Genomic DNA, 27,038 nt, shown 5'->3' with positions numbered 1-27,038 from the left:
GCGTGGAAATGGAATAAAGGTGAGTGTTATTAACCCTCTGAGGTCCATGGACACGCCTCCAGATCACATGATGGATTTAATCTGACACAGCAACGAGCTGCAGCAGCGCTGAGTCTGTGTTTTAACTCCTGTTGAAAGTTCAGACTTTAAACTACACACCAGTTTGTAAATGTTACTGGTCGGCCACTAAAACCAGAGTCATGATAAAAGAACAGACCCAGTGGTTTTTTCTGAATCGTCACGTTTAGTTTGGGAAAATCGTCGTTTTCTAAACTTAACATCTATATTTGTATGTCAAGCTATGAAAATCATTCAGTAAACATGTTTGTGTTTTTTACAGTAAAATATAAGTACTACTAGGATTTTATGTTTTTGTGTGATTTCAGATCAGTTGTGTTACTACAGTATGTCAATGAAACACGTGAGGCTGAGCTGAAAACCCTGAAACCAAACAAGGCAAAACAATTAAAGGTAAAAACAAACTGTAGTCAAAGATGTCCAGTTATACCTTCATGTCAGTGCAGATTTCTGACATTTTGTATAAATTTAAGCAACAATTTAATTATTTCTAATAAAAACAGTGAAACTGCACACAAACATGAAAACGTGACATCAATCTTACATTATGTTTATTAATCAGTGATGTTTGAAAGCCTTTCCAGGTGAGTTTGATCCAGCTTTTTGTTGACTTTGAAGTGCTTAAGTTGATATTTTTGAACATTTAATTTGTTCGATTATTGTAGAGTCGATAAAACTGTCAAACACAGCTGCTTCCAGCATGGCCGGAGGAGAGGTGGCCGAGCAGACGCATAACACACACAGCTCACAGGTTTGCATTTCTAGATATTGCAGATGTTGCAGAAATTGACAGTAAAGAACTCAGAGATCCAGCGCTGTCTCCTGCCCCTGATTTATACACCACAACACAACGACAGGCGTAACTCACACAAACGGGTAACATGAGGCTCAGATGCTTTGGACATGTTCACATATACTGGACACAGAATGATGAAGATGGAGCTGCAGGAAGCAGGAAAAGAGGAAAAACACAGAAAAGATTCACAGATGTGGTGAAAAAGGACACGACAGGTTCTGTTTGTTAGTTTGGTTTTTCTTTATTTGGCAAAGATTCAGAAATAAAGAGAAGATCACATGTTTGAATATAATATTAATGTTCTGTAATTACACAAGTTGTAAAATCTTTCCAGAGTGAGACAGAGACTGTGCAGAGACTGTAGAAGGACAGAGCAGCAGCAGAGCAGTCCAGATACACTGATGATCCTCTGTCAGATCCAGAGGGACACACAGGGATGATGCTGGACTCTACATTGTGTCTGACAGTGGAGCTGTTCTCAGAGCAGTTCACTCTGCAGCACTGACAGTCATCTGCACTTCATTCCTCTGTCAGTCACTGCTGGATGAAGCTCTCCTCTCCACCTCCCAGTAACATGGCCCAGTCAGAGCGTCTCTACACACAAGCTGCTGCTGCTTCAACCTCTCTGGATCATCAGGACACAGCTGCTCCTCTCTCAGCACACACACCGTCCTGTTTACCATCATCACCTCCTGCAGAGAGAAGGAGGAAGAGCAGAGGAGATAAACGAGTGTTTCCAGAGATAGGGTTCATACGCTTTTTTCAGGGTCAAATTCAAGCACCTTTTAAGCACTTTCAATGTCCCATTTCAAGCTTTTCCAGCACATTTATCTCAGTCTCGCAGCCCATGTCACCCCTACTTGCGGTCCACATAATGAAAAATTATTGTTCAAAAAATGATTTAATATGAAGGCAATAGGCAGAGTGTTACAGGCATCGCCCTGAAGAATGTAGCCTTGGGCAGTGTAGCCCAGCTGTAAGTAAGCTATCAAGACTCGACTGTACACCGTGTTCGTGTTTTCCTCTGAAACAATAAGTTCTGTTGGAGCAGCCTTTCAACGCCTCTCTCTGTCTCTGCTAGCAAAGTTGACCCAGACAACAAAGTAAAGCTAGTTTTCAGCTACGAGCCAACACAAACCCGACGTATTAGCCAGAGGTCCTTTACTACGGTTCAGAGCCGTGGACCTGTTTTATATACGCGCGGAATAGTTTTCTACACGAGATCGCTGCTAAAAGTGCAGCCTTACCTAATGTCCACCTACTGTTACTCATTCATATTAAGATTTAAACATCTAATTGGTGTTGGTGTGGAGAGTAACCTTTAGTAATTGTAATAAATCACAGCAATAGTACATTCATGTAGTTGTAAAAAGCATGATAATATATTAAGTAATCCAAAGTATTCAGAATACGTTACTCTCATTGAGTAACGTAACAGAATAAGTTACAAACTACATTTTGGGGCATGTAATCTGTAGTGGAAAACATTTTAAAAGTAACCCTCACAACACTATCAGTGGCTGATAGTGAACCACAGGCCTCAGTGTGAGCTTGAAGACATTTATAATGTTTAAGTAGTTTAATGTGCAGGTGCTGACGATAAACACATTTTTTTTCACTCTTTAACACATGTTTTCCTGTGTTTTGTGTTTGCTACAGACATTGTTTTTTTGTTTTTTTAATTTAATTTTATTTTCAGTTGTTACAGACGGGACAGACATGAGTGAGGGATAGGAAAGGGAGAAAGAAAGAGGAAGGAAAAGAAAAACAGAAGGGAAGAGGGACAGAGAGAAAGGAAACTTAAAAAGAGAGAGAGAAAAAATCTCCTGGATCTCCTGTTGAGAGAAAAAGAATAGAAAACAAGCAAAAAAAACAAAACAATGCAACATACTAAACACAACACCATCACGTTAATCTAGCTAAGTGTAAACAGCAGTAAATACTAAATATTGAATGTTGTTGTGCAGCACGCAGGACAGACAGCGCACAATGTGCTTTGAAGTAGCAGCCAAGAAAGGTGTGATTTAAGTCTACGAACAGTGAACACCCGTGTGCACACCTGTGTGGATCGGCGCGCTTGCATTCAAATGGTTTCCCCATGTAATAGTGTGCTAGAGGATGTAGAGAGCCATAGCCCCGCCCCCAGGGCATGAAGCAGGCATGGAGGAGATCCAGGCTCCAGACATCCAGAGGCCCCAGAGTGCGAGAGCCCAAGGAGGACCACCGGAGGGGCATCTGTGCCACCCTCCTGGGAAGAGCTGAGGAGAGCCCCAAATGAGGGGTCACCCAGTAGTCACAGAGCAGAAGCCAGAGGAGGCTGCAGTGGCGTGCCCGCTGGCTCTGCCGGCAGCCAGCTGTGCCAGAGTGAACCGAGCCACAGGCCCGGAGGCCCGAGGGCCCCCTACGGCGCCGGAAGAGGCCTGACCGAATAACAGGCACCAGGCCCCGCCAAGTAGTCACCAGGAGTGAGCTGGTACATACCTGAGCGCCCAGCCCCAGACACCAAGAACCACCAACGTACCGACCCCTGTGGGCATCAGTTACCGGCAGGGAGTGTGGTGAGGGGAGATAGGCCTTTGGAGGGCCTGGGAGTTCCCAGAGAGGTGGAGTCTAAGACCCGACCTGACATATAGACACAGACAAACAGGCACACACAGACACAAACATGCATTCCCACCCTCATGCACACATATACAAACACTCAGCACTCACCCAACGTAGGAATAGACATACATGGACACTGTACACACAATCACACTCCCCAAACATACTCTATACCCCGGGTCCAGGTACCCTCGCCCCTGGAGGGGGAAACGGCACCTAGACCCAGGAGATGTTACCCTTTCCCCCGGGGTGGAGGCAAGCAGACCGTCCCAGGCTCCGCAGCAGCAGGGAGGCCCCGCATCCCAATTCCCAATCGGACGGCCAACACCTCCTTCAAGCTCCCCCACCCCGATGGCCAGCAGAGAACGGGGGTGTGTGAAGACCCCAAACCTCCCTCCTCTCGCTCATGTGCAGTGTTGCTGCGTGTTGTTCTAAGGTGCATTTAAAACATGGGAGATCAGATCATTACATGTAGGAACCTTTTAAAAACAAGCGCGTCCATGCTCACAGGTGTACACACGGGTGATCACACACACAAACTACACCCTTTTTGGCTCCTACCTCAAAGCACACTGTGCGCTGTCAATACTACGTGCTGCACAATAATGTTTAACATTTAGTATTTACTGTTATATTCACATATATCATCGTGATGTTGTTTATTCTATTGCTCTTGTCTTCTTCTGCTTGTTTTCGTTTTTCTTTCTCAACAGGTGATCCAGGTGATTGACAGATGTATTTTTTGTCTGCTTATTTTGTTGGTTTTTGTTTTTTGCCCTTTATCCCCGTCCCTCTTCTCCACTGTTTTTTTTCTCCCTTTTCTTTTCCTCATTCAAATCTGTCCCGTATTTAGCAAGTGAAAATAAAAAATAAAATAAACAATAAAAGGTGAATCAAATAGACCATTACGGCAAGGCTGGGATGGTCATTTTGGTAAAGGACATCCGTTGGGCATCTTTCTTCGCCTTTAGACAATAATTCTGATGGCAAAAGAGCCAAACGGGACAGGCAAAAAAACCCAAAAAAACCCCAAAACAGACAGAGGCGCAAGGCAGCCCAGGCGGGGAAACTTTGCTTTTACCTTTTGCAACTCATTTTATTTTTCTATCTGATAAGAAAACTATTGAATCAGATAGTTATTTGTGGTGAATGAAATACAGTTACACTTTCAAGCACTTTTAAGCACCACATCTGAAATTCAAGCACTTTCAAACCTTGAAAAGACTTAAAAAAACTTCAGTAACCCGACAAACGTCACTGCTGTTTAGTTTTCTGTCTTCATTTATGTTGGAAGTGATAGCAGAGCTGTACGTTTGAATTCTTTCAGAAATCTCTCAGTCAGAACATGCTATATCATGTTTAAGTGGAAGCTAGTGAGCCAACTTCCTGCTAACTTCGAACTCCGTTAAATTTAATGAATCCTGTTTTCATGGATGCCTGGATGTTAAACATCATAGTTACACCTGGTAAAGCAGCAACGCTGGTCATTTTATTAAAGATGAAAGAATTTAGACAGTTTTTAACTCTCAGTGATGCTGCAGTGTTTGTTTGATTTTGGGACCTGAAGCAGACGGAGTTTACGACCCAGATTACTCTGTGAGGCTCCTGACTACGGTAGCTGTAATGGTGCGACAATCCATCAAGCGGTGCGGCTTCATAGCTTACCAAAGTCGTACTTAAACATTTTTGACAGATTTTTGAGCACCGTTTACCGCATAAAATCGGTCCGAGGTCAGTAAGCACAACCAGAATTCATACATAAGGCACACTGTTGATTGTTGAGAAAATTAAAGGATTTTAAGTGCGCCTTATAGTGCGGAAAATATGGTACGTCCACTACAAACTTGTTCACACTTCATTACTAGAGAAGTTAACCATGTTTAATACAATACCACTGAAGCAACATTGACTGACTACAACCATTTACTGACCTCAGAGTTTCCAGGCTATAGTGTGAATTCTCTACAAGATCAGACAACTGCTTCACATGTAGATCCTGTAGGTTGTTTCCTCTCAGCTCCAGCTCTCGCAGATGGGTAGGATTGAATGTCAGAGCTGAGTGCAGATATTCACAGCCAACAGCTGATATAAAGCAGTACTCCAATCTGCATAAAGAAAAGATAAGTTTAGAAAAACGCGGAGGAAAAATAAAGCACAAGTTTATTAAATAACTCTCAACTGAAATCACTTATGTTTATTAGACAAAGTGTGAGCTTGAAATCATTCAGTGTTTCATCATCTGTTCAGAGCTGAAGAAGGTTCAGAATGTAGAAGTTTAGAAAATGGAAACTCCAAACAGCTGAAGCCAACAGGAAGCAGCTTCAAACAGGAAACTGTGCAGAGTTTCAGACTATATGTCCTGATGCAGCCAGTTGGATTTTGGAGATTTGAATCTCTGTTCTGTGACTAAGTCCTTGAATCATTTCTTCCAGTTGGTCCAACAAGACAGACTAAGTATTGGACATGTGTTGTGGCTCCATTAGGGGAGCTTCTAAATGTGATGTGATGGCCCCTCTGGGTCTGTCAGGTCACAGGACAGAAGAGAGCTCAAACTGGGCACACAGTTGTTCCAGTCTGGACCAAAGACTCTATACTGGTCTGTGTTTATCTAACCTGTTCAGTGTGCTTCTCATCTTTGCTTATGATCGTGTGGTTTCACTGCTTTTTATTCTCAGATATACTAATGAGTGTCAGAGAAATTAGGATTTGTCTGTTTTCCATGCTCATGGCTGTTTAATTAAGAGTGAATGGTCCACAGTATGGTTATGGCCCAGTGATTTAGCCAAATTAAAAAAGAGACACTTTCATAACACTAGAAACTGACTTTAATCTTGACCAGCCCCACCAGAATCCGTGGGCCAACAGGGACCACTGGTCGCCTGTGGTCAGAAACAGCTGCTATAGTTCAGGCCTACCTCCAAACCAGACGACCCTGTGTCCCCCGCCACCTCCTCCTTACTTTCTTTCTGATGTCTTTTAACTTGCATGGTTGCATGGTGCTTTTTTATAATGAATATTTTGTTAGATAATCAGATTTTGCCATAATGGGCCTACTCTACATGAAGGCCTACATCTGCAGTTTAATGCCACCACAATGTTTTTATCATGTACATCCACACACAACATGGTGACTAACCTCAAAGTTTCCAGTCTGCAGTATGGACTCTGCAGAAAACCACACAGCTGCTTCACTCCTGAATCCTGCAGCTTGTAATTGTGACACAGGTCCAGATGTTTCAGATGGGAGGGGTTGGACTTCAGAGCTGAGGTCAGATAAACACAGCTGATCTGTGACAAGCTGCAGGTGCTCAGCCTAAATAAAGAATAAAAGATATGTGTGTTGGATTTTTTACTTGAAATCATTCAGTGTTTTATAATCCAAACAGCTTAAACATGTTTTTGTGTGTGCATGTTTGTTTCAACCACAGGCCTTTATGTTTCAAGGTTAAAAGAACAGTTTGAAAGAATTTCATATATGTAAATATGTATATGCTGCCCTCTGGTTTCACAGCATCAGCACCAGGACAGCAAAATCAGAGAAACCCAGAACAGCCCAGCTGCTCCAACCTTGACTATAAGGTCACTTCCTGTGTCTGTAACATCTTTGACCTTCCACTCTTCCAGCCAATCAAAAACAAAGCTGACCGTTCCTTTTTCCTTCTGTTCTCATTTTCTGAGGCTCTTCTTCACTCTTCAGGAGCTGTCTACCAGAGCTGTTGCCCATGAAATTAATGTTCACTTCTCTGCCATGAGCCATCTCCAAAGGCGTTTCAGAGAATTTGGAAGTACCTCCGCATCCAGCATGTTCACCTCTAGGATCATCTGAGACCAGCCAACGGGACAGTTGAGGCAACAATCGGTGTGTGGCATCGTATGGGTGAGCGGTTTGCTGACGTCACTGTTGTGGATCGAATTGCCCATTGTGGCGGTGCAGTTCTGGTATGGCCAGGCGTATGTTATGGACAACGAACACAGGTGTATTTTATTGCTCGCATTTTAAATGCACAGAGATACCGTGACAAGATCCCGAGGCCCATTGTTGTGCCATTCATTCACAACCGTCATGTTGCCGGATGATAAGGCACAGCCCCATATTGCAAAGATCTGTACACAATATTTGGAAGTATCGAGTATGTTTGGGATGGTCTGGATCCAGGGTATATGACAGCATGTTCCAGTTCCTGCCAATATTCTGCAAAATCAATCAGCTATTGAAGAGGAGTGGACCAATGTTCCACAGCCCACAATCAACAACCTGATCAACTCTATGCAACGGTTTTACACTGTGTGAGGCAAATGGTGGCCACACCAGATACTGACTGAACCAAAACCATAAGAGTGCACAATGAAGATCCTGATTGTAGATCAGTATAATACTGCGATCGCCGATCGTGGCTCAAGAGTTGGCAGTTCGTCTTGTAATCGGAAGGTTGCTGGTTTGAGCCCCGACTCGGACAGTCTCAGTTGTTGTGTCCTTGGGCAAGACACTTCACCTACTGCCTACTGGTGATGGCCAGAGGGGCCAATAGCACGATATGGCAGCCTCGCTTCTGTCAATCTGCCGCAGGGCAGCTGTGGCTACAACTGTAGCTGCCTCCACCAGTGTGTGAATGTGAGAGTGAATGAATAGTGGAATTGTAAAGCACTTTGAGGGTCTCGAAAAGCACTATATAAATGCAATCCATTATTATTTTATTATTAATATCAGCCTAATGTCTGCAGCCTCTTTAACATAACTAAAACATAGCGTCTGACCTCAGTGTTTCCAGTCTACAGCGGGGACTTTCCAGGAAACCACACAGCTGCTTCACTCCTAAATCCTGCAGGTTGTTTCCCCTTAGGACCAGATGTTTCACATGGGAGGGGTTGGACTTCATAGCTGAGGCCAGATAATAACAGCTGACCTGTGACAAACTGCACCACTCCAGTCTGTATAAAGAGGAAAAGAAAAAAGCTTATTCGACAGTTTCGGGTTTAAATCATTGAGGGTTTCACTGTTTTTCAGATTATATGATGCAATGTGTCCAACAGTGAGACTCTAATTAATGTAATTTATTATGAACCAGACACATATAGCCTAAGCCTAATAGTGGCTAGAAAAAGACAACACAGAGGTTCTGGTGATGGCAGCACAATAACAAGCCCTAAGCAAAGATGCCAAGGAGACAATCTTCAGCACAGACGTCATGCTCAGAAGTCGTGGACTACTACAATAAAGAACCTGTTGGACATTATGGACAATGCTGGGCATCATCTGCATATGGCCATAAACAACCAGAGGAGTCTGTTCAGTGACAGGTTGCTTCTCCCCAAGTCAATGACCAACAGACTTAAAAACTCCTTTGTCCCACACGCCATTAAACTGTTTAACTCCTCTCTGGAGGGGAGAGGGAGGGGAGACAGGGGGACAAAGGAGGGGGGGACAACTAATCTGTAGTGCCTTTGTCACTGTGCAATATTCTATACATATTTATATATATTTTCTCTCTCTCTCTCTCTTTTAACATCCAACGGTGTAATAGACTCACAAAAGTTGAAATGTGCAATTCCCTGGTATTCTTATTCCTGTTTATTCTATTTATCCCTATTGTATAATCTGTATTTATATATTTGTATATGTGTGTATATGGTATATTTGGCCCAGTTTGCATTCTCTCTGGTTACCTCAGCTTCCCAGCTGAGTTGACTGGTAACTCTAAATTGTTCATAGTTATGAATTTGAGTGTGAACGGTTAAATGTGTTTCCCTGTGACAGACTGGTGATCTGTCCAGGGTGTGCCCTGTCTCTCGCCCTATGGTAGCTGGGATAGGCTCCAGCCCCCCGTGTGAGCCTGACAAAGATAAGTGGAAGAGAATGGATGGATGGATCTATAATTGAGCCATTTGTATATATTAGAGCTATTTCTTATATCTTTCTAAAGTCTGACACACTGACACTGGCAGGACACCTATGTTGTTCATTAAATGTCAATAGGTTCTTGAGAGTTAAAAAGAACTTTTGGGTGTTTTGACTGGTGTGTGATTAATGTTAATTGCTTCTTACCCAGTAAACTGGTAACAACTTCCTACTACAGTAAGATAAAATTCTGTTAAATCCATAGAACTGAAAATTTAAGTTCTCTGGATTTGCATATACTAAAAACGTGGCGTCTAACCTCAGAGTCTGCAGTCCCCCGTGTGGATCCTCCAGATAACCACATAGCCGCTCCAATCCTGAATCTTGCATCATGTTAAGACTCAAGTCCAGATGTTTCAGATGGGAGGGGTTGGACTTCAAAGCAGAGGCCAGATAATCACAGCTGATATCTGACAAACTGCATTTCTCCAATCTGAATAAAAACGTAAAAGGCATCAGCTTAACAAATTGACTTCCTGTTTGAAGTCATTCAGTATTCATAATGTGTTCACAGCAGAAAAGTGATAATATAAAAGCCTATACTGAATGAACATGTTGCTTCTCCAGCAATAATAGAAATAGTGAGCTTTAATATTTAGTTTCATTTGTTATGATCTCTGAACGACAATTAGTTTAAATGGCTGAGTGGAGTAAAATTTGAAAAACAAAGCGGAGTGCTTTAAATGTTTAATTGAATGAGATCAACATCCTCATACTAGCCTGTCACTTCTATTTGGAGCCAAAAGGAAAAACTGTTGTTCAGTCATTTGGCAAGAGACAACATTTCTGAAAGCACTCAAACTTCTTCACATTTGTCTTCAGACACATCCTGAACATTTAGGAACTAAAGAAAGTTTCAAACATAAATCAAAGATCTGAAATAAAGAAAAACAACAACAGCTGCAGTCAGTGAACTCACCTCAGAGTCTCCAGTCGACAGTTTGGACTCTCCAGTCCAGCACACAGAAGCTTCACGCCTGAACCTTGCAGGTTGTTTTCACTCATGTCCAGCTCCGTCAGATGGGAGGGGTGGGACTTCAGAGCTGAGACCACAACTTCATAGTGAGTCTCTGAGAGTCCACACTGAGCCAGTCTGTGATTATAGAAAATATACAATCTGTGTTATAAAGACAGGCCGAGTGTACATTAATGCAAAAAAGCTCAACTGTGTGTGGTGGGGCAGCAAGGACAGTTTCTGTTGGTGAGGTCATCTGGAGCAGTTTTGGAAGGTTGTGTTTTTGACTAGCAGAGGCCATTTCTGTTGGTGTAGGCAGTTTGTGTTTGTGATTCCAGTGATTCATGGAGCTTGAACCACTCACTATGGCACTAATTATGAGCCTGAGACAGAATAAGGTAACTGCTCTCCACCTCTATACAAACACAGCGGCTGACAGAGAAAGACACAGCAAGTCTCCCACATCCAGATGAAATCAAAATCTTTACCAGCCAGTGAATGTTACATTTAAATACATTCACAACAACACATGATTGAGCCTTCTAATAAATATAAAATAAATAAATTGATTTCAGCTGAATTTAAAGTCAGCTGAAATCATATTATTCATATTATTCATAGTCATATTATTTAAATGTTATCCAACAATTACGGAAATATATGTATTTATTGTATTTAATCACTAAAAAACTGAGCCAGCACCATTATCTACATCATCCACCCAGGTGCTCTAAGGATCCAATGACAGTAACCCCCTAAGTATGAGTGGCCTCATACTCCTTTTACTGTGTGAAAAACTGCTGAGCTTTGCTTTCACCAAAGGAAAGCTGAATGTAAAACTAAAACAAAAGAAATGTAAAACTAAAACAAAAGAAAATGATTTTGTACTGTCTACGTATTAAAAACAAATCTACCAGTCTACACTGATTTATGGTGTAAATGATTACATCGGACTCACCGAGCCTTTCTGCAGTTCCTCACAGCTGGAATCAGTCTGTGTCGTCCTTGGTCTGATGTGTTGTATTTCTGCAGGTCCAACTCTTCGAGAACCTCCTTTGACATCTGCAGCATGTGGGCCAGAGCTGAGCAATGGATCTCAAAGAGTCTCTCTGATCTGTTTTTTGACTTCAAAAATTCTTGGATATCCTGATGTATTGAGAGGTTATTCATTTCTATCAGACAGTAAAAAATGTTGATGCTTCTGTCAGGAGAGATGTTATCACTGTTCATCATTTTCAGGTTGTTGATGACTCTCTGGATGGTTCCTAGGTTTTTCTCTGTCTGACCCAGCAGACCTCCTAAGAGTCTCTGGTTGGACTCCAGACAGAGGCCATGAAGGAAGCGAACAAACAGGTCCAGGTGGCCGGTTTTACTTCTCAGCGATTCTCTCATGGTTTCTGAAAGGAGCTCAATAAGTGATGGGATATTATGCCAGATATCCAGAAAATCCCTCAGTACCTTTGTCTTCCTATTGGTGAAACAGTGGAACATGTAGACTGCAGCCAGAAACTCCTGAATGCTCAGATGAACAAAGCAGTAGACTGGTTTCTGGAAGATCACACACTCTCTTTTGAAGATCTCTGTACAAACTCCTGAGTACACCGAGGCCTCTGTCACATCCAGACCACACTGCTCCAGGTCTTCTTGGTAGAACATGATGTTTCCTTTCTCCAGATGTTCAAACGCCAGCCTCCCCAGCTTCAGAAGAACTTCCCTGTCAGCCTCCGTCAGCTCCTGTGGACTCATCTCATGTCCCTCGTGGTACTTGTTCTTCTTCCTCTTTGTCTGAACCAGCAGGAAGTGTGAGTACATGTCAGTCAGGGTCTTGGGCAGCTCTCCTCTCTGCTCTGTAGTCAACATGTGCTCCAGAACTGTAGCAGTGATCCAGCAGAAGACTGGGATACTACACATGATGTGGAGGCTCCTGGATGTCTTCATGTGGGAGATGATTCTGCTGGACAGCTCTTCATCACTGAATCTCCCCCTGAAGTACTCCTCCTTCTGGGCGTCAGTGAAGCCTCGTACTTCTGTTAGCCTGTCAACACATGTAGGAGGGATCTGATTGGCTGCTGCGGGTCGGGAAGTTATCCAGACGAGAGCCGAGGGAAGCAGATTCCCCTGGATGAGGTTTGTCAGCAGCTGGCTGACTGATGACTTCTGTGTGACATCAGACAGCAGCTTCCTGTTGGTGAAATCCAATGAAAGTCTGCTTTCATCCAGGCCGTCAAAGATGAACAAAAGCTGAGAGACAGCGAGCTTCTCTGCTGTGACCTTCTGTAATGTTGGATGGAAAACATGGAGCAGCTCCAGAAGACTGTACTGCTCATCTCTGATCAGGTTCAGCTCCCTGAATGAAAGCAGAACCACCACACTGACGTGTTGGTTCTCCAAGCCCTCTGCCCAGTCCAGAGTGAACTTCTGCACTGAGAAGGTTTTTCCAACACCAGCCACGCCGTTGGTCAGAACCACTCTGATGGGTCTCTGTTGGTCAGGTAAGGCTTTAAAGATGTCCTGGCACCTGATTGGAGTGTCATGGAGGGCGTCCATCTTGGAAGCTGTCTCCAGCTGCCTCATCTCATGTTGAGTATGAACCTCTTCCCTCTGTCCCTCTGTGATGTAGAGCTCAGTGTAGATCCTGTTGAGGAGGGTTCTACTTCTTGTTTCATCACTCACACAACTCCTCCTCAGACTGATCTTATGTTCATCTAAAACCGCCTGCAGACCAACATCTGTGGAAAAACAAGAAAAATAATAAAATAATGACACTAAAAAGGCAAGACCTGTGCCTAAACATATATTGGGTGTGCTTGGGGAATTCCTTCTAGAGACACCGGTCCGTGAGATCTTCAACTCCCACTCTAGCAGAGCTTTGACAGCATTCCTAGGGAGACGGGGGAAATGAGTTCAAATAGAGTATGTTCAGCACCTCCATTGCCGAAACCGCTGCCCAGAGCTGTGAGCACATGGTGGTTGGTGCCTGATGTGGTGGTAACTCCCAAACCAGATGTCCTATTGGGCTCGGTTAGCCTGTGAGACGTCTGAGGCAGCTGACAGGTACCAACAGGCCAAGTGGCATGCAGCAATCGCAAACCAGCTCTTTACCCTTTCAAGCACACTTGAGGGTGCATGTGAGTTTTCCCAACCAGTGTACATGTATTTTATGGAAGGCATTTGACTGTTTCCCCTTGGGAGGTGTTTTTAAAGAACTTGAAGGATGAGTTCCCCAAGTGGAGAACTCTTGTTCACCAGTAAGTGGAGTGGGAGATTGATGCTGCGGGTGTATTGATCGACTGTACCAGCCTGTCTTGGTGAAGAGAGAGCTGAGTGTAAAACAAAGCTCTATTTACCAGTTGAGCTACGTTCCTACCCTCACCTATGGTCGTCAGCAGTGAACTAAAGAACAAGTTTGCTGATACAAGTGGCAGAAATGAGTTTTCTCAGAAGGGTGGCAGGCTTCTCCCTTACTGATAGGGTGAGGAGTTCAACCATCTGGGAGAAGCTCAGAGTAGAGCCACTGCCCCTCCATATCAAAAGGAGCCAGTTGAGGTGGTTCGGGCATCTGACAAGGATCCCTCCTGGGAGAGTTGTCCTGGCCATGTTCCACTGGGAGGAGGCCCCGGGTCAGACCCAGGACATACTGGAGAGATTATATCTCTTGGCTATGTAGGAATACCTCGGTGTTCTCCCAGACAAGCTGGGGGAGGCGGATGCATCTTTCAAAAGTTATGTATTTGATCAACTGGTCCCTCAACGAAGGGAGGGAGAGAGCCCAATTGTCCTGAAGAGACGTTTGCTGCTGGATACTCGATGGTCAGTTGCGTCGTGTGCCTGGCGACACTCTCGATGGAGGACATTGAATGACAACTACCTATTCTGAACCATGATAACAGAGTTCTGGCTGATCGGAGCTGGCTCAGACCTGAGTTATCAAAGAACAAAGGAAGCGACTACAACTGTTCCAACCCCCACAAGGCCTGCCGACATGACTGACGATGGGCCAGCTGTGAGTACTCACGCCTCTTCAACAGGAAATTGATAGATCTGGTGACCAGTGATGGACATTAGATCCACTTTAAAATTGGATGCAGGTTGTTTACCCTAACCCAAACAACCACCACTTTCATTAATGCGGCTACCCCTCAGGCACCAGCCAGAAGGCCCTAAGGCTGAGGCTGGCTGGAACAACAATTCTCCCAGTTAACGGGACCGTGGTTTGACTCTCTGACCATGCCCCAACTGTCATAGCTGTCATCTACCGCCCCCCAAAATTTAATTCTGTTTTTATAAGTGACTTTGCTGATCTGCTGACCAACCTAGCTACTGTTTCCTCTAATATAATATTGCTGGGTGACTTCAACGTCCATGTGGATAACTGCGATCATCCTCTTACCAAGGACCTTTTATCCTGCTTTGATAGTTTCAGCCTTAAACAATACATAAACTTTCCTACCCACACTAAGGGCCATACTTTGGACCTAGTCTTTCGTTCTGGACTTACCCCCTCCAATTGCACAGCTGACGAGCTGCCAATCTCGGATCATCTACTTCTCTCCTTTAATATTCACATGACTTTCTCCATAATTAACAATCCTCATATTATTTCTTTCCAGAATATCAAGAATATAAATCTTGATATCCTTTCTTCTGCTCTCTCCAGCTGCTTGTCTTTTAACAATCTGTCTATTCAAGATGATCTAGTATTTTAATTTAATCATAGCCTCAGTAGTATTTTGAATTCTCTTGCTCCACAAAAAACCAGAACTGTACTCTTTTCTCGCTCTGCACCCTGGTACACACCTGAACTCCGATTATTGAAAGCTAAAGGCCGACGGCTTGAACGTCTTTACAAGAAAACTGGCCTTACTATTCATAAGGATATGTTTAATAATCATGTTCTGTTTTATCAGGAATGTATCAGTCAAACCAAATCTGCCTATTATTCTACCACTATCTGTTCAAGTGAGGACTCCACCAAGACCCTATTCTCATTATTCAACTCCTTTAACAGGCCACCTGATTCTCTGCCCGCTCAACTCTATTCATCTAACTTCTGCGACGCTCTAATGCTATTCTTCACTGAAAAAATTCATAAAATACACCTAGACTTGGTCGCTAATGCTCAATGTAGCTCTGTCTTAATTCCACCCCTTTCTCACTCCCTCTCTGTTTTTCAACTTCCGTCTTTAACTGATATCGCTGATCTCATCCACAAATCAAAGCCTTCTACCTGCCAGCTTGATCCTATCCCCATTGTCCTTGTCAAAGCCTGTCTACCCCCTCTCCTTCCCCTCATATCTGCTATTATTCACTCTTCATTCAACACTGGAACTGTTCCTGCTTCTTTCAAAGTTGCCGCCATCACCCCAATCCTGAAAAAAAAAACAGGTCTAGATGCCAACAACTTTAATAATTTCCGTCCTATCTCCAACCTACCATTCCTCTCAAAGATTCTTGAAAAAATAGTTGCTTCACAAGTCCATCTACACCTCACTGATAATAACCTTTACGAACAGTTCCAGTCTGGTTTCCGTCCTCTGCATAGCACCAAAACTGCTCTTATAAAAATAACAAATTATCTTCTTATGGCAGCTGATTCTGGTCTCCTCTCCATCCTTATTCTCCTTGATCTGAGTGCAGCCTTTGAAACCATCTCTCATCCCATCCTTCTTAGCAGATTAGCTTCTATTGGTCTCTCTCATACTCCATTAGCCTGGTTTAAATCATACCTGTCTGACCGCACTCAGTTCATTCAATAAAATCCTTCACTTCTCAGCCTTCTCCTCTATCTACTGGGGTGCCCCAGGGATCTGTCCTCGGGCCCCTCCTTTTCATCATTTACCTTCTTCCTCTCTGACATATTTTTCGTAAATATAATATTCAGTTCCACTGCTATGCCGATGACACCCAGCTTTACCTCTCTACCAAACCCGATTCTAATCTTCCTCCACCCTCCCTCACCCTCTGCTTAGCTGAACTCAATTCCTGGTTCTCTTCCAACTTCCTTCAATTCAATTCAATTCAATTCAATTTTATTTATATAGCGCCAAATCACAACAAATGTCGCCTCAAGGCGCTTCATAGATACAGAGAAAAGCCCAACAATCATATGACCCCCTATGAGCAAGCACTTTGGCGACAGTGGGAAGGAAAAACTCCCTTTTAACAGGAAGAAACCTCCGGCAGAACCAGGCTCAGGGAGGGGCGGCCATCTGCTGCGACCGGTTGGGGTGAGAGAAGGAAGACAGGATAAAGACATGCTGTGGAAGAGAGACAGAGATTAATAACAGATATGATTCAATACAGAGAGGTCTGTTAATACATAGTGAGTGAGAAAGGTGACTGGAAAGGAAAAACTCAATGCATCATGGGAATCCCCCGGCAGCCTACATCTATTGCAGCATAACTAAGGGAGGATTCAGGGTCACCTGGTCCAGCCCTAACTATATGCTTTAGCAAAAAGGAAAGTTTTAAGCCTAATCTTAAAAGTAGAGATAGTGTCTGTCTCCCGAATCCAAACTGGAAGCTGGTTCCACAGAAGAGGGGCCTGAAAACTGAAGGCTCTCCCTCCCATTCTACTTTTAAATACTCTAGGAACAACAAGTAGGCCTGCAGAGCGAGAGCGAAGTGCTCTAATAGGGTGATATGGTACTACAAGGTCATTAAGATAAGATGGGGCCTGATTATTTAAGACCTTGTATGTGAGGAGCAGGATTTTGAATTCAATTCTGGATTTAACAGGAAGCCAATGAAGGGAAGCCAAAACAGGAGAAATATGCTCTCTCTTTCTAGTCCCTGTCAGTACTCTTGCTGCAGCATTTTGGATTAACTGAAGGCTTTTCAGTGAGTTTTTTGGACATCCTGATAATAATGAATTGCAGTAGTCCAGCCTGGAAGTAATAAATGCATGAACTAGTTTTTCAGCGTCACTCTGAGACAGGATATTTCTAATTTTAGAGATGTTGCGCAAATGGAAGAACGCAGTCTTACATATTTGTTTAATATGTGCGTTGAAGGACATATCCTGGTCAAAAATGACTCCAAGGTTCCTCACAGTGTTACTGGAGGCCAAGGTAATGCCATCCAGAGTAAGAATCTGGTTAGATACCAAATTTCTAAGCTTTTCAGCGCCGAGTACAATGACCTCAGTTTTATCTGAGTTGAGAAGCAGAAAGTTAGTGGCCATCCAAGTCTTTATGTCTTTAAGACATTCCTGCAGTTTAACTAATTGGTGTGTGTTATCTGGCTTCATGGACAGATAGAGCTGGGTGTCATCTGCATAGCAGTGAAAATGTATGCTATGTCTTCTAATGATGCTGCCTAGGGGAAGCATGTATAATGTAAACAGAATTGGTCCAGCACTGAACCCTGTGGAACTCCATAATTAACCTCAGTGTGTGAAGAGGACTCTCCATTTACATGCACAAATTGGAGTCTATTAGATAGATATGATACAAACCACTGCAGTGCAATACCTGTAATACCTACAGCATGTTCTAATCGCTCTAATAGAATATTATGGTCAACAGTATCGAATGCTGCACTAAGGTCAAGAAGGACAAGCACAGAGATGAGTCCACTGTCAGAGGCCATAAGAAGATCATTTGTAACCTTCACTAAAGCTGTTTCTGTGCTGTGATGAGCTCTGAAACCTGACTGAAACTCTTCAAATAAACCATTCCTCTGCAGATGATCTGTTAGCTGTTTGACAACTACTCTTTCAAGGATTTTTGATATGAAAGGAAGGTTGGAGATTGGCCTATAATTAGCTAAGACTGCTGGGTCTAGAGATGGCTTTTTGAGTAAAGGTTTAACTGCAGCCACCTTGAAGGCCTGTGGTACATAGCCGATTATTAGAGATAGGTTGATCATATATAAGATCGAAGAATTAATCAATGGCAGAACTTCTTTGAGCAGTTTTGTAGGAATGGGGTCTAAAAGACACGTTGATGGTTTGGAGGAAGTAATTATTGACGTTAACTCAGAAAGATCGATTGGAGAAAAAGAGTCTAACTTAACATCAATGGTACTAAGAGTAGCTGTAGATAATATTACATCTGTGGGATGATTATTGGTAATTTTTTCTCTAATGATAAAAATTTTATTTGTGAAGAAGTTCATGAAGTCATCACTAGTTAACGTTAAAGGGATGGTTGGCTCAAAAGAGCTCTGACTTTTTGTCAGCCTGGCTACAGTGCTGAAGAGAAACCTGGGGTTGTTCTTATTTTCTTCAATCAGTGACGAATAGTAAGCTGTTCTGGCTTTGCGGAGGGCTTTCTTATAAAGCAACAAACTATTTCTCCAGGCTAAATGATGATCCTCTAAATTTGTGACACGCCATTTCCTCTCCAGATTACGAGTCGTCTGCTTGAGGGTACGTGTTTGAGAATTATACCACGGGGTCATGTACTTCTGATTAGAGACCTTAGTTTTCACTGGAGCTACAGTATCCAGAGTCGTACGTAGTGAGGAGGTGAAATTATTAACAAGATAATCGACCTCTGTTGGGTTAGCGTTCAGATAGCTGCTCTGCTCTGTGTTGGTACAGGGCATTGACGATGATAACAGTGGCTGGATTATATTCTTAAACTTAGTTACAGCGCTTTCAGAAAGACATCTACTTTGATAAAGTCCACTCTCCACTGCTGCGTAATCAATTATTGTAAATGTAAATGTTATCAAGAAATGATCAGACAGGAGAGGGTTTTCAGGAAACACTGTTAAATGTTCAGTTTCTATGCCATATGTTAAAACCAGATCTAGAGTGTGATTAAAGTGGTGGGTGGGTTCTTTTACATTTTGAGAGAAACCAATTGAGTCTAACAACAGATTAAATGCCATGTTGAGGCTGTCATTTTTAGCATCTACATGGATGTTAAAATCACCCACAATAATTATTTTATCTGAGCTCAGAACTAAATCAGATATAAAGTCTGAGAAATCTGACAGAAACTCTGTGTAGCCCAGGTGGACGATAGATGATAACAAGTAAGACTGGTTTCTGAGTTTCACAGCTGGGGTGGACAATGTTAAGCATCAGGCTTTCAAATGAATTAAAAGTCTGTCTTGGTCTTTCATTAATTAATAGACTGGTGTGAAAAATTGCTGCCACACCGCCCCCTCGACCTGTGCTTCGAGATTTCTGGTAGTTAGAATGACTCGGGGGTGTTGATTCATTTAAGCTAACATAATCATCCTGCTGCAACCAGGTTTCTGTAAGGCAGAGTAAATCAATTTGTTGATCATTTATTAAGTCATGTACTAACAGAGACTTGGAGGAGAGAGACCTAATATTTAATAATCCACATTTCACTGTTTTACTCTTTGGTTCAGATGTGGATACTGTATTGTTCTTTCTTTGTAAATGTTTAAGTTGTTTGTTGCTGGTTTTTAGTTTGTTTTTTGTCTTTTTGGAAGCAGACACAGTCTCTATGGAGATGGGTTTTTGGGGGGGTAGCAGGAGGAGAGAAGCTGCAGAGAGGCGTGTAAGACTGCAACTCTGCTTCCTGGTCCCAACTCTGGATAGTCATGTTTTGAGGGGTTTAATAAATTTGTCCATATTTCTAGAAATGAGAGCTGCTCCATCCAAAGTGGGATGGATGCCATCTCTCCTAACAAGACCAGGTTTCCTCCAGAAGGTTTGCCAATTATCTATGAAGCCCACATCGTTTCTGGGACACCACTCAGACAGCCAGCAATTTAAGGAGAACATGCGGCTAAACATGTCACTCCTGGTCTGATTGGGGAGGGGACCAGAGAAAACTACAGAGTCCGACATTGTTTTGGCAAAGTTGCACACCGATTCAATATTGATTTTAGTGACCTCCGATTGGCGTAACCGGGTGTCATTACTGCCGACGTGAATTATGATTTTATTGAATTCCTTAAACTCAACAGCAACAAATCAGAACTTCTCCTGGTCGGCACTAAACTATTGCTATCCAAAATTAAAGATTTCTCTCTCACTATCAATAATTCGCTGGTCCCTATCTCTCCCTCGGTGAAAAGCTTGGGTGTCATTCTCGATAGCACATTATCTTTTAATTCACATATCAATAATGTCACACGTGCAGCATATTTTCAACTCCGTAATATCAATCGCCTCCAGAACTCTGCTGCCCGTATTATTACTTCCTCTACCCACCACATCTCCCCAATCCTGAAGCAGCTACACTGGCTTCCGGTTAAATTTCGCATCCATTTTAAAATAATCCTTTATACATTTAAGACTATTCATTCTCTCTCTCCACCATACCTCTCTGATTTAGTACAGATGAACTTCCCATCCCGGTGCCTCAGATCTTCATCTTCTCTTTCTCTCTCTGTTCCTTCCTGTCTGATTACAATGAGGGGCGGGGCTTTTAGTTGCTCTGCCCCTCGACTTTGCCCCTTACCCCCTGACCTCAGAAACATTACTTCATTCCCTCTTTTTAAGTCCACCCTCAAAACTCACCTGTTTAAAATTGCTTATGTCTAAACCTCTGCATCCTTTATCTTTTATCTGTTACTCTTATTATTGTGTATATTGTGTATTTGTTGTACAGTGTCCTTAGGTGCTCTGAAAGGTGCTATTTTTAAATAAAATGTATTATTATTATCATTATTATCATTACTATATCCTTCAAGGCCACCTGCGTCGGCTGGAGGACTGTTGACTTTTGCTTAACTAGGTGAAAGGACACTGTCTCAAGTTGAACACAGGACACACACGTGCGCGCAACATTTTCATGTACACTGACACACTGTCTTCCCAATGTGATGTTTGTGCAATGCATGTATGGTCGGAAGGGGGTTAAATTTTCACTACAGGTAACATGTATGTGTAACATTGCATGTGACAAATAAAGGCTTGCTTGCTTGCTTGATTGATTGATTGTGTTGGATCTGTGTTTCCACAAGCCCCGCTAGTTTAGAGACTTATTCCTCATGAAGAACACAAGACATAACAGAACATCTTCAACCCGCTAGCGAGGAAAGTTTTGGTCAAGAACCAGCTCTTGAAGCTCAAATCCTTCCATGCATGCTCTGTATGCATGACCTCCTGCTCACCAAAAGGATCATAAAAGCAGGAAGCAACATCACAAGAAACAGATCTTCCAGATGTATCTGCAATAAAACCTCCCCCAGCACAGAGTGGCTGGAGAGGTGGTCAGGATCAAAAGAATGTCTTGATCCTATAGATTGAACTCAGACTTACAAATTTAAGACCCACAATGACAACATTCAACAATTAGACATAACAGATTGATTGATTGATTGATTGATTGATTGATTGATTGATCGATCGATCGACCGGCCATCCCTGCTTAGGCTGCTGCAACTGCGAGCCGGCCCCAGAGGGATGGATTTATGAATAGAAAGAAAACACAACAAGAAGTGCAGTTTTCAGAAATGAGTCCATCAGCAGACAGATGTTCAGTCTTACTTTGTACACAGCTGCTCTGACTGGCTGTCTGCAGTCCAGCTCTGGTTCTGGATCTTTCTCCACACTGGGGACAGGACGAGTCTCCTGATGAAGCAGACTGGTCCCAGTATGAGCAGATGCACTGTCTGCAGAACCAGTGTCCACAGCTGGTAGAGACTGGATCCTTCAGGACGTCCTGACACAAAGCACAGCAGGACGGCTGCTCCTTCATCTTCTTCTCTCTGTAAACACATTTCATCATCAGTAAAACTTTTGCTGACTGTTAGTGAAAGAAGATCCAGATCTGATGACACTTTGCAGAATCTGTGATGGTCACAGAGTCGGTAAAAGTGAAGTTACTTCCTGTGGTGATGCTAGCTTTTATTTTATAACACTAATGAACTGCTTTTCCTGTCTGCCTGGTCTATTAAACAGTGGTCTGCCTGCAGTTTCATATGAAATGCACAGAGACTTCACAGTAAAAGCCTTTCTCAGCGACAGCTGCTTATGTCATTCACTGTTTTATAGCCACCTTGTGCAGCTTAGCTTGGCATAGTCTAAGGAGCTTGCAAAGAAAAGCGTCTGGACTTCTTTAAGTTGCTTGAAGACGTTTCACCTCTCATCCGAGAAACTGAAGAAGCTTCTTGGATGAAGGTGAAACGTCTTCAAGTAACTTAAAGAAGTCCAGACGCTTTTCTATCCAAGCTCCTTAGACTACGATGACCTGGATGACTGAGAACCTTCACTGACATTTAGCTTGGCATAGTTCAGTTTGAACTGAGCTCTAAAATGTGTAGTAGAGATTTACATACAGAGCTTTAGCTCTCATGCTGACACGTTTCCTGTTCCTACTTGATATGTTGACTACTGTTTTAAACCTTACTGTCACTTCTTTAGAAACAATTTCAAGATATAAAGTCCAGCAAGAAAGCATTTCCCCCTTTCTGATTCCTTATTGGTCACACATGTCTCGGGTCACCAAATAAATTTACAAACCTATCTGGTCCTGTGTGAAATGATCTGCAATCCAGCATTTACAAGAACTGCCAATGAGTCTTTCAGATCACTGTGGAGAGATGTGGTCCACATTAACAGCCTGTTTAAGGTCACACCACAACATCAATCCCAGTTAAGCCCAGTTTTTTGAGATCGTGGCATGATGTGCCTCTTTTTGAGGTTTTGTAGCTTAGTTTACTTTGTCAAACAGGTTTCATTTCAGTAATTTTTTGATTCAGCAGATTGTAAAATAAACTGTTTCTCCCTCGTTCACACAGAGCCAGGTAGATTTGGACAGGTTCCCACGTAATAAATAAAATTATTATAAAACTTTTCTTTTAATTCATGTTAATCGTGTCAAATGCAAAAAAGTAAATGTAAGAATATAAAAAAAGATGGAGAGGAAGAAAATCAGGGCAAGGACAAAAACCTTTTCGCAGCACTGCATAACTGTGGTTAAAAGTTCACATACACTCATTATAAGCATGAAGATGTACAGACGTCTGTAATGATTTATATACTGGAGTTTCTCTGATCCACACAGGGTCACAGGTGTGCACACAGCCCAGGAGCCCCTGATTGTATGAAAACTAAATTATAATTGCAGTAGTTTTTCAGTGTTGCTTGTTGCAAATACATTTTATTAAGATAACAAACAAACATAGATCAGTTCGATTCTCCTACCCAGGACTGAGGTCTGCAGACTCTCCTCTGCCCTCCTCTTCCTCCATCATCTTCTTCTGAGAGGTCCACCACAAACACAAAGCTGCTGTGAAGCTTCCTCCTCACTCAAACTACCGACTTAATAACAACAGATAGTGTTTTATGACAATTAAAGATCCTTTATAAAATATCTATGGTAGATGATCTCAAACTTTTGTTTACGAGTGATACAGTTTGCTGGTTCCAGCACCTTCAGTTAATGAATAAATGTGATGGCAGTTTAAATCAAAATGTTTGGAGGAACAAGTGACAGAGATCTATAAAGATCATGAGACAAGGAAGCAATGCCTGGAGATACCAAGAAATCATTAATATAAATTTTACTGATCTTTTCTACTCCTTTGGTAAATCATCATCATCATTTATTTATTTATATAGCACTTTAAAAACACACCTGGTAGACCAAAGTGCTGAACAATACTAATATGCACATAGTAATAAAACCAGACATAGCAATAAAAATAAAAATTAAAAAAATTAAAAATAAATAAATGAATAAATACCAGTTACCCACAGAGTTAAAAGCCAGGGAATAAAAATGGGTTTTTAATAAAGACTTAAAAACTGGCACTGATGTAGCCTGTCTAATATGGAAAGGAAGGTTATTCCAAAGCATCGGTGCAGCAACAGAGAACGCTCGGTCTCCTCTAAGTTTCAGCCGTGACTTTGGGACCGAAAGCAGCAACTGCTCAGCTGACCGAAGGGAACGAGTGGGGACGTAGGGCTTCAACAAGTCAGACAAATAAACAGGTGCCAGACCATTTAGAGATTTAAAAACCAGTAAAAGGACTTTAAAACGGATCCTGAATTCAATTGGAAGAAAGTGTAAAGAGGCCAAAATCGGAGTGATGTGATCAAATTTTCTTCTGCCAGTTAAAAATCGTGCCGCAGCATTTTGCACTAATTGCAAGCGTGACAAAGTGCCCTGCCCAACCCCTATTAAAAGAGAATTGCAATAACCTAAACGTGAGGTAATAAAGGCGTGAATAACACTTTCCAAGTCACGCTTGGAAAGCGTCATCCACACATCATCCAACTGAGTATAAACAATCCTTTCCAGAATCTTACTAAGAAAGGGAAGCTTAGAGATGGGTCTGAAATTTGACATGACTGAACTGTCTAAGCCCGGTTTCTTAAGTAAAGGACGTATGACTGCATACTTAAATTCCCTAGGTACTTGACCAGACAAAAGACTAGTATTAATAATGTTCAGAATGTAAATGATCTAAACCTGATGATGATGATGACCTGATGTCAGAACTCTGAATTTGAGCTCAGCACAGCTATTGGTCAGATTGTCCTGATGTTTCCGGGAAGAATCATCCTGGTTCCTCATGAACTTTGACCCATTTCCACTCTGAGACTAACACTCGTCACATCATCCAGCACTTCCTGCTTTAAACCAGCCCAACCAGTTCCAAGTCACGTTTGGAAAGAAAGGGCTTAACCTTTGATAAACGTCTGAGGTGATAGAATGCTGATTTTACCACCCCGTTTACATGGTCATCAAAGGTAAGTGCACAATCAATTTTAACTCTGAGATTTGTGATCGAACTCTTTATTTGGGAAGTCAAAGCTGCAAGATCAACATCTGGAGAGTGAGAAAAATGATTTGGGCCAAATAAAATTGCTTCTGTCTTCCGATCATTAAAATTTAAAATGTTTTTTGCCATCCATGCTTTGACATCAGTAAGGCAGTCAAGCACAGGTCCAGTTGGGAGACTATCAGAATGACTAAAAGGTAAGTAGAGCTGGCAGTCATCTGCATATAGATGGAATGGCACTTTATGTTTCCGGAAAATCGTGCCAAGAGGCAAAAGGTACAATGAAAACAATAACGGCCCAAGAATAGATCCCTGTGGCACACCCCAAAGCAGAGGGGCCACAGAGGATGAAGCCGACCCCAACTTAACACAAAAAGTCCTATTTAAGAGATATGACTTTAACCACAAAAGTGCCGAACCAGAAATTCCCACACAGTGCTGTAAGCGGGAGATCAGCAAATTCCACTGTGTCAAATGCAGCGGTCATGTCCAACAAGACCAGCACTGCATATTTACCACGGTCTGTCGCTATCAGAATGTCATTCATAACTTTTACGAGGGCTGTCTCCGTACTGTGAAATGGCTTAAAGCCGGACTGAAAGATGTCTGACAATTTAGAGTCATTTAGAGTCACTGAGTATAAACAATCCTTTCCAGAATCTTAGTAAGAAAGGGAAGCTTAGAGATGGGTCTGAAATTTGACATGACTGAACTGTCTAAGCCCGGTTTTTTAGTAAAGGATGTATGACTGCCAGACAAAAGACTAGTATTAATAATGTTCAGAATGTAAATGATCTAAACCTGATGACAGTCAGAACTCTGAGCTCAGCACAGCTGTTGGTCAGATCGTCCTTGTCATGATCCTGGGTCCTTTTGACCCAGCGTTTTGTGTTTTCTATTAGTGATTTTGGTTCTGTTGTTCCTCCTGTTTAGTGTATTCTGTTCTGCCATCTATTCCTGTGTTAAGTCCACGTTTCCTAGTCTGTGTCTTTGCGTGTGTGTGTTTCCTGTTTTATTGTGAAGGTCTGCGTCTTATGTGAGTGTTTTCAGTTTGCCTCCCTAGTCTCGTCACGTTTATCACTCCCACCTGTGTGTAATCTCCCTGTGTTCTCTGAGTGTTTTTAAGTCGTGTCTTCTGTCTTAGTCGTTGCTGGTTCGTCTGTGTTGTTTCCCCTCAGTCTCCCTGCGTCTCTCCACCCATCTCTCTGTGTATATTTCCCCGGACCTCCCTGCATCTTTGTTCTGGTTTGTTTTGTTAGTTTGCCCAGTTTAGGTTTTCTGTTACAGCTTCATCCGTGCCATTTCTGTTGTATTTTCTTTTGTAAATAAATACGCACCTGCACCAGAGCTGCCGCTTCCGGGTCCTAAATAATTACCACACGGCTTGCCCCGGCAGACCGTGACAGTCCTGATGTTTCCGGAAAGAATAATCCTGGTTCCTCAGGAACTTTGACCCATTTCCACTCTGAGACTAACACTCGTCACATCATCCAGCACTTCCTGCTTTAAATCAGCCCAACCAGTTTAAACACGTCCCTGTCAGGATCCACAGCAGCTGAACACATGAAGCACATTCACTGCCTTCAGAATGAATCATGCCACCATGCTGAGAAGGCACAGATGTGTGGAAACATGCAGGTACAGGTGTTTACACTCACCCTGTCTCAGCTCTGTCTCCAAACAGACCCTGAGCTCTGTTACTTCCTGTTTTCATGTATCTCAGTCATGTTTGCTCCTCCCCTCTCATTTACAGCAAGTCTCTCCCTCCCTTTGCTTGAACAGGAAGGATTTCAGTGTTTTAGGTCAGCCGATCAATGCTTTAGTTAATCTTTCAGTTTAAATGTGGTAAATAAAATAAAGCTTTCGTTCACAGACTCACGGGAAACGGGAATCCAGCTGAGCAGGGCGTCCTGCAGGGTTACCTGTGTGCCTTCAGAGGCTCAGTCAGAGACTTCTGGGAAAAAGTTTGTTAACCAAACCCTTGTTCCAGAGCGCAGGCTCAGTGACACTCTCTGAATTTGTTCCTGTGAGATGAGGGACAGTCC

At 42.6% G+C, this 27,038-nt stretch overlaps 1 protein-coding gene and 1 pseudogene across 2 annotated transcripts; both read right to left on the bottom strand.

Moving 5' to 3' along the window:
* Positions 1 to 1,314: 1,314 nt before the first annotated feature.
* Positions 1,315 to 9,678, bottom strand: LOC146511950 (ribonuclease inhibitor-like). Its single transcript, XM_085173621.1, is given in 6 exon segments — positions 1,315 to 1,566; positions 5,410 to 5,583; positions 6,615 to 6,791; positions 8,234 to 8,319; positions 8,321 to 8,407; positions 9,634 to 9,678. Coding segments are annotated over 6 exon segments (576 nt in total). The 3' UTR covers positions 1,315 to 1,559.
* Positions 9,679 to 10,280: 602 nt separating this feature from the next.
* Positions 10,281 to 26,667, bottom strand: LOC146511949 (protein NLRC3-like; annotated as a pseudogene). Its single transcript, XR_014875919.1, has 5 exons — positions 26,331 to 26,667; positions 23,411 to 23,527; positions 21,752 to 21,972; positions 11,288 to 13,058; positions 10,281 to 10,467 (listed from the first exon to the last, which is right to left on the bottom strand). The product of XR_014875919.1 is annotated as a protein NLRC3-like (transcript).
* Positions 26,668 to 27,038: the final 371 nt, after the last annotated feature.

This window comes from Neolamprologus multifasciatus, chromosome 9 (assembly GCF_963576455.1).
Source record: "Neolamprologus multifasciatus chromosome 9, fNeoMul1.2, whole genome shotgun sequence".
NCBI lineage: Eukaryota > Metazoa > Chordata > Actinopteri > Cichliformes > Cichlidae > Neolamprologus > Neolamprologus multifasciatus.
This window is presented reverse-complemented; position numbering and strand designations above follow the sequence as displayed.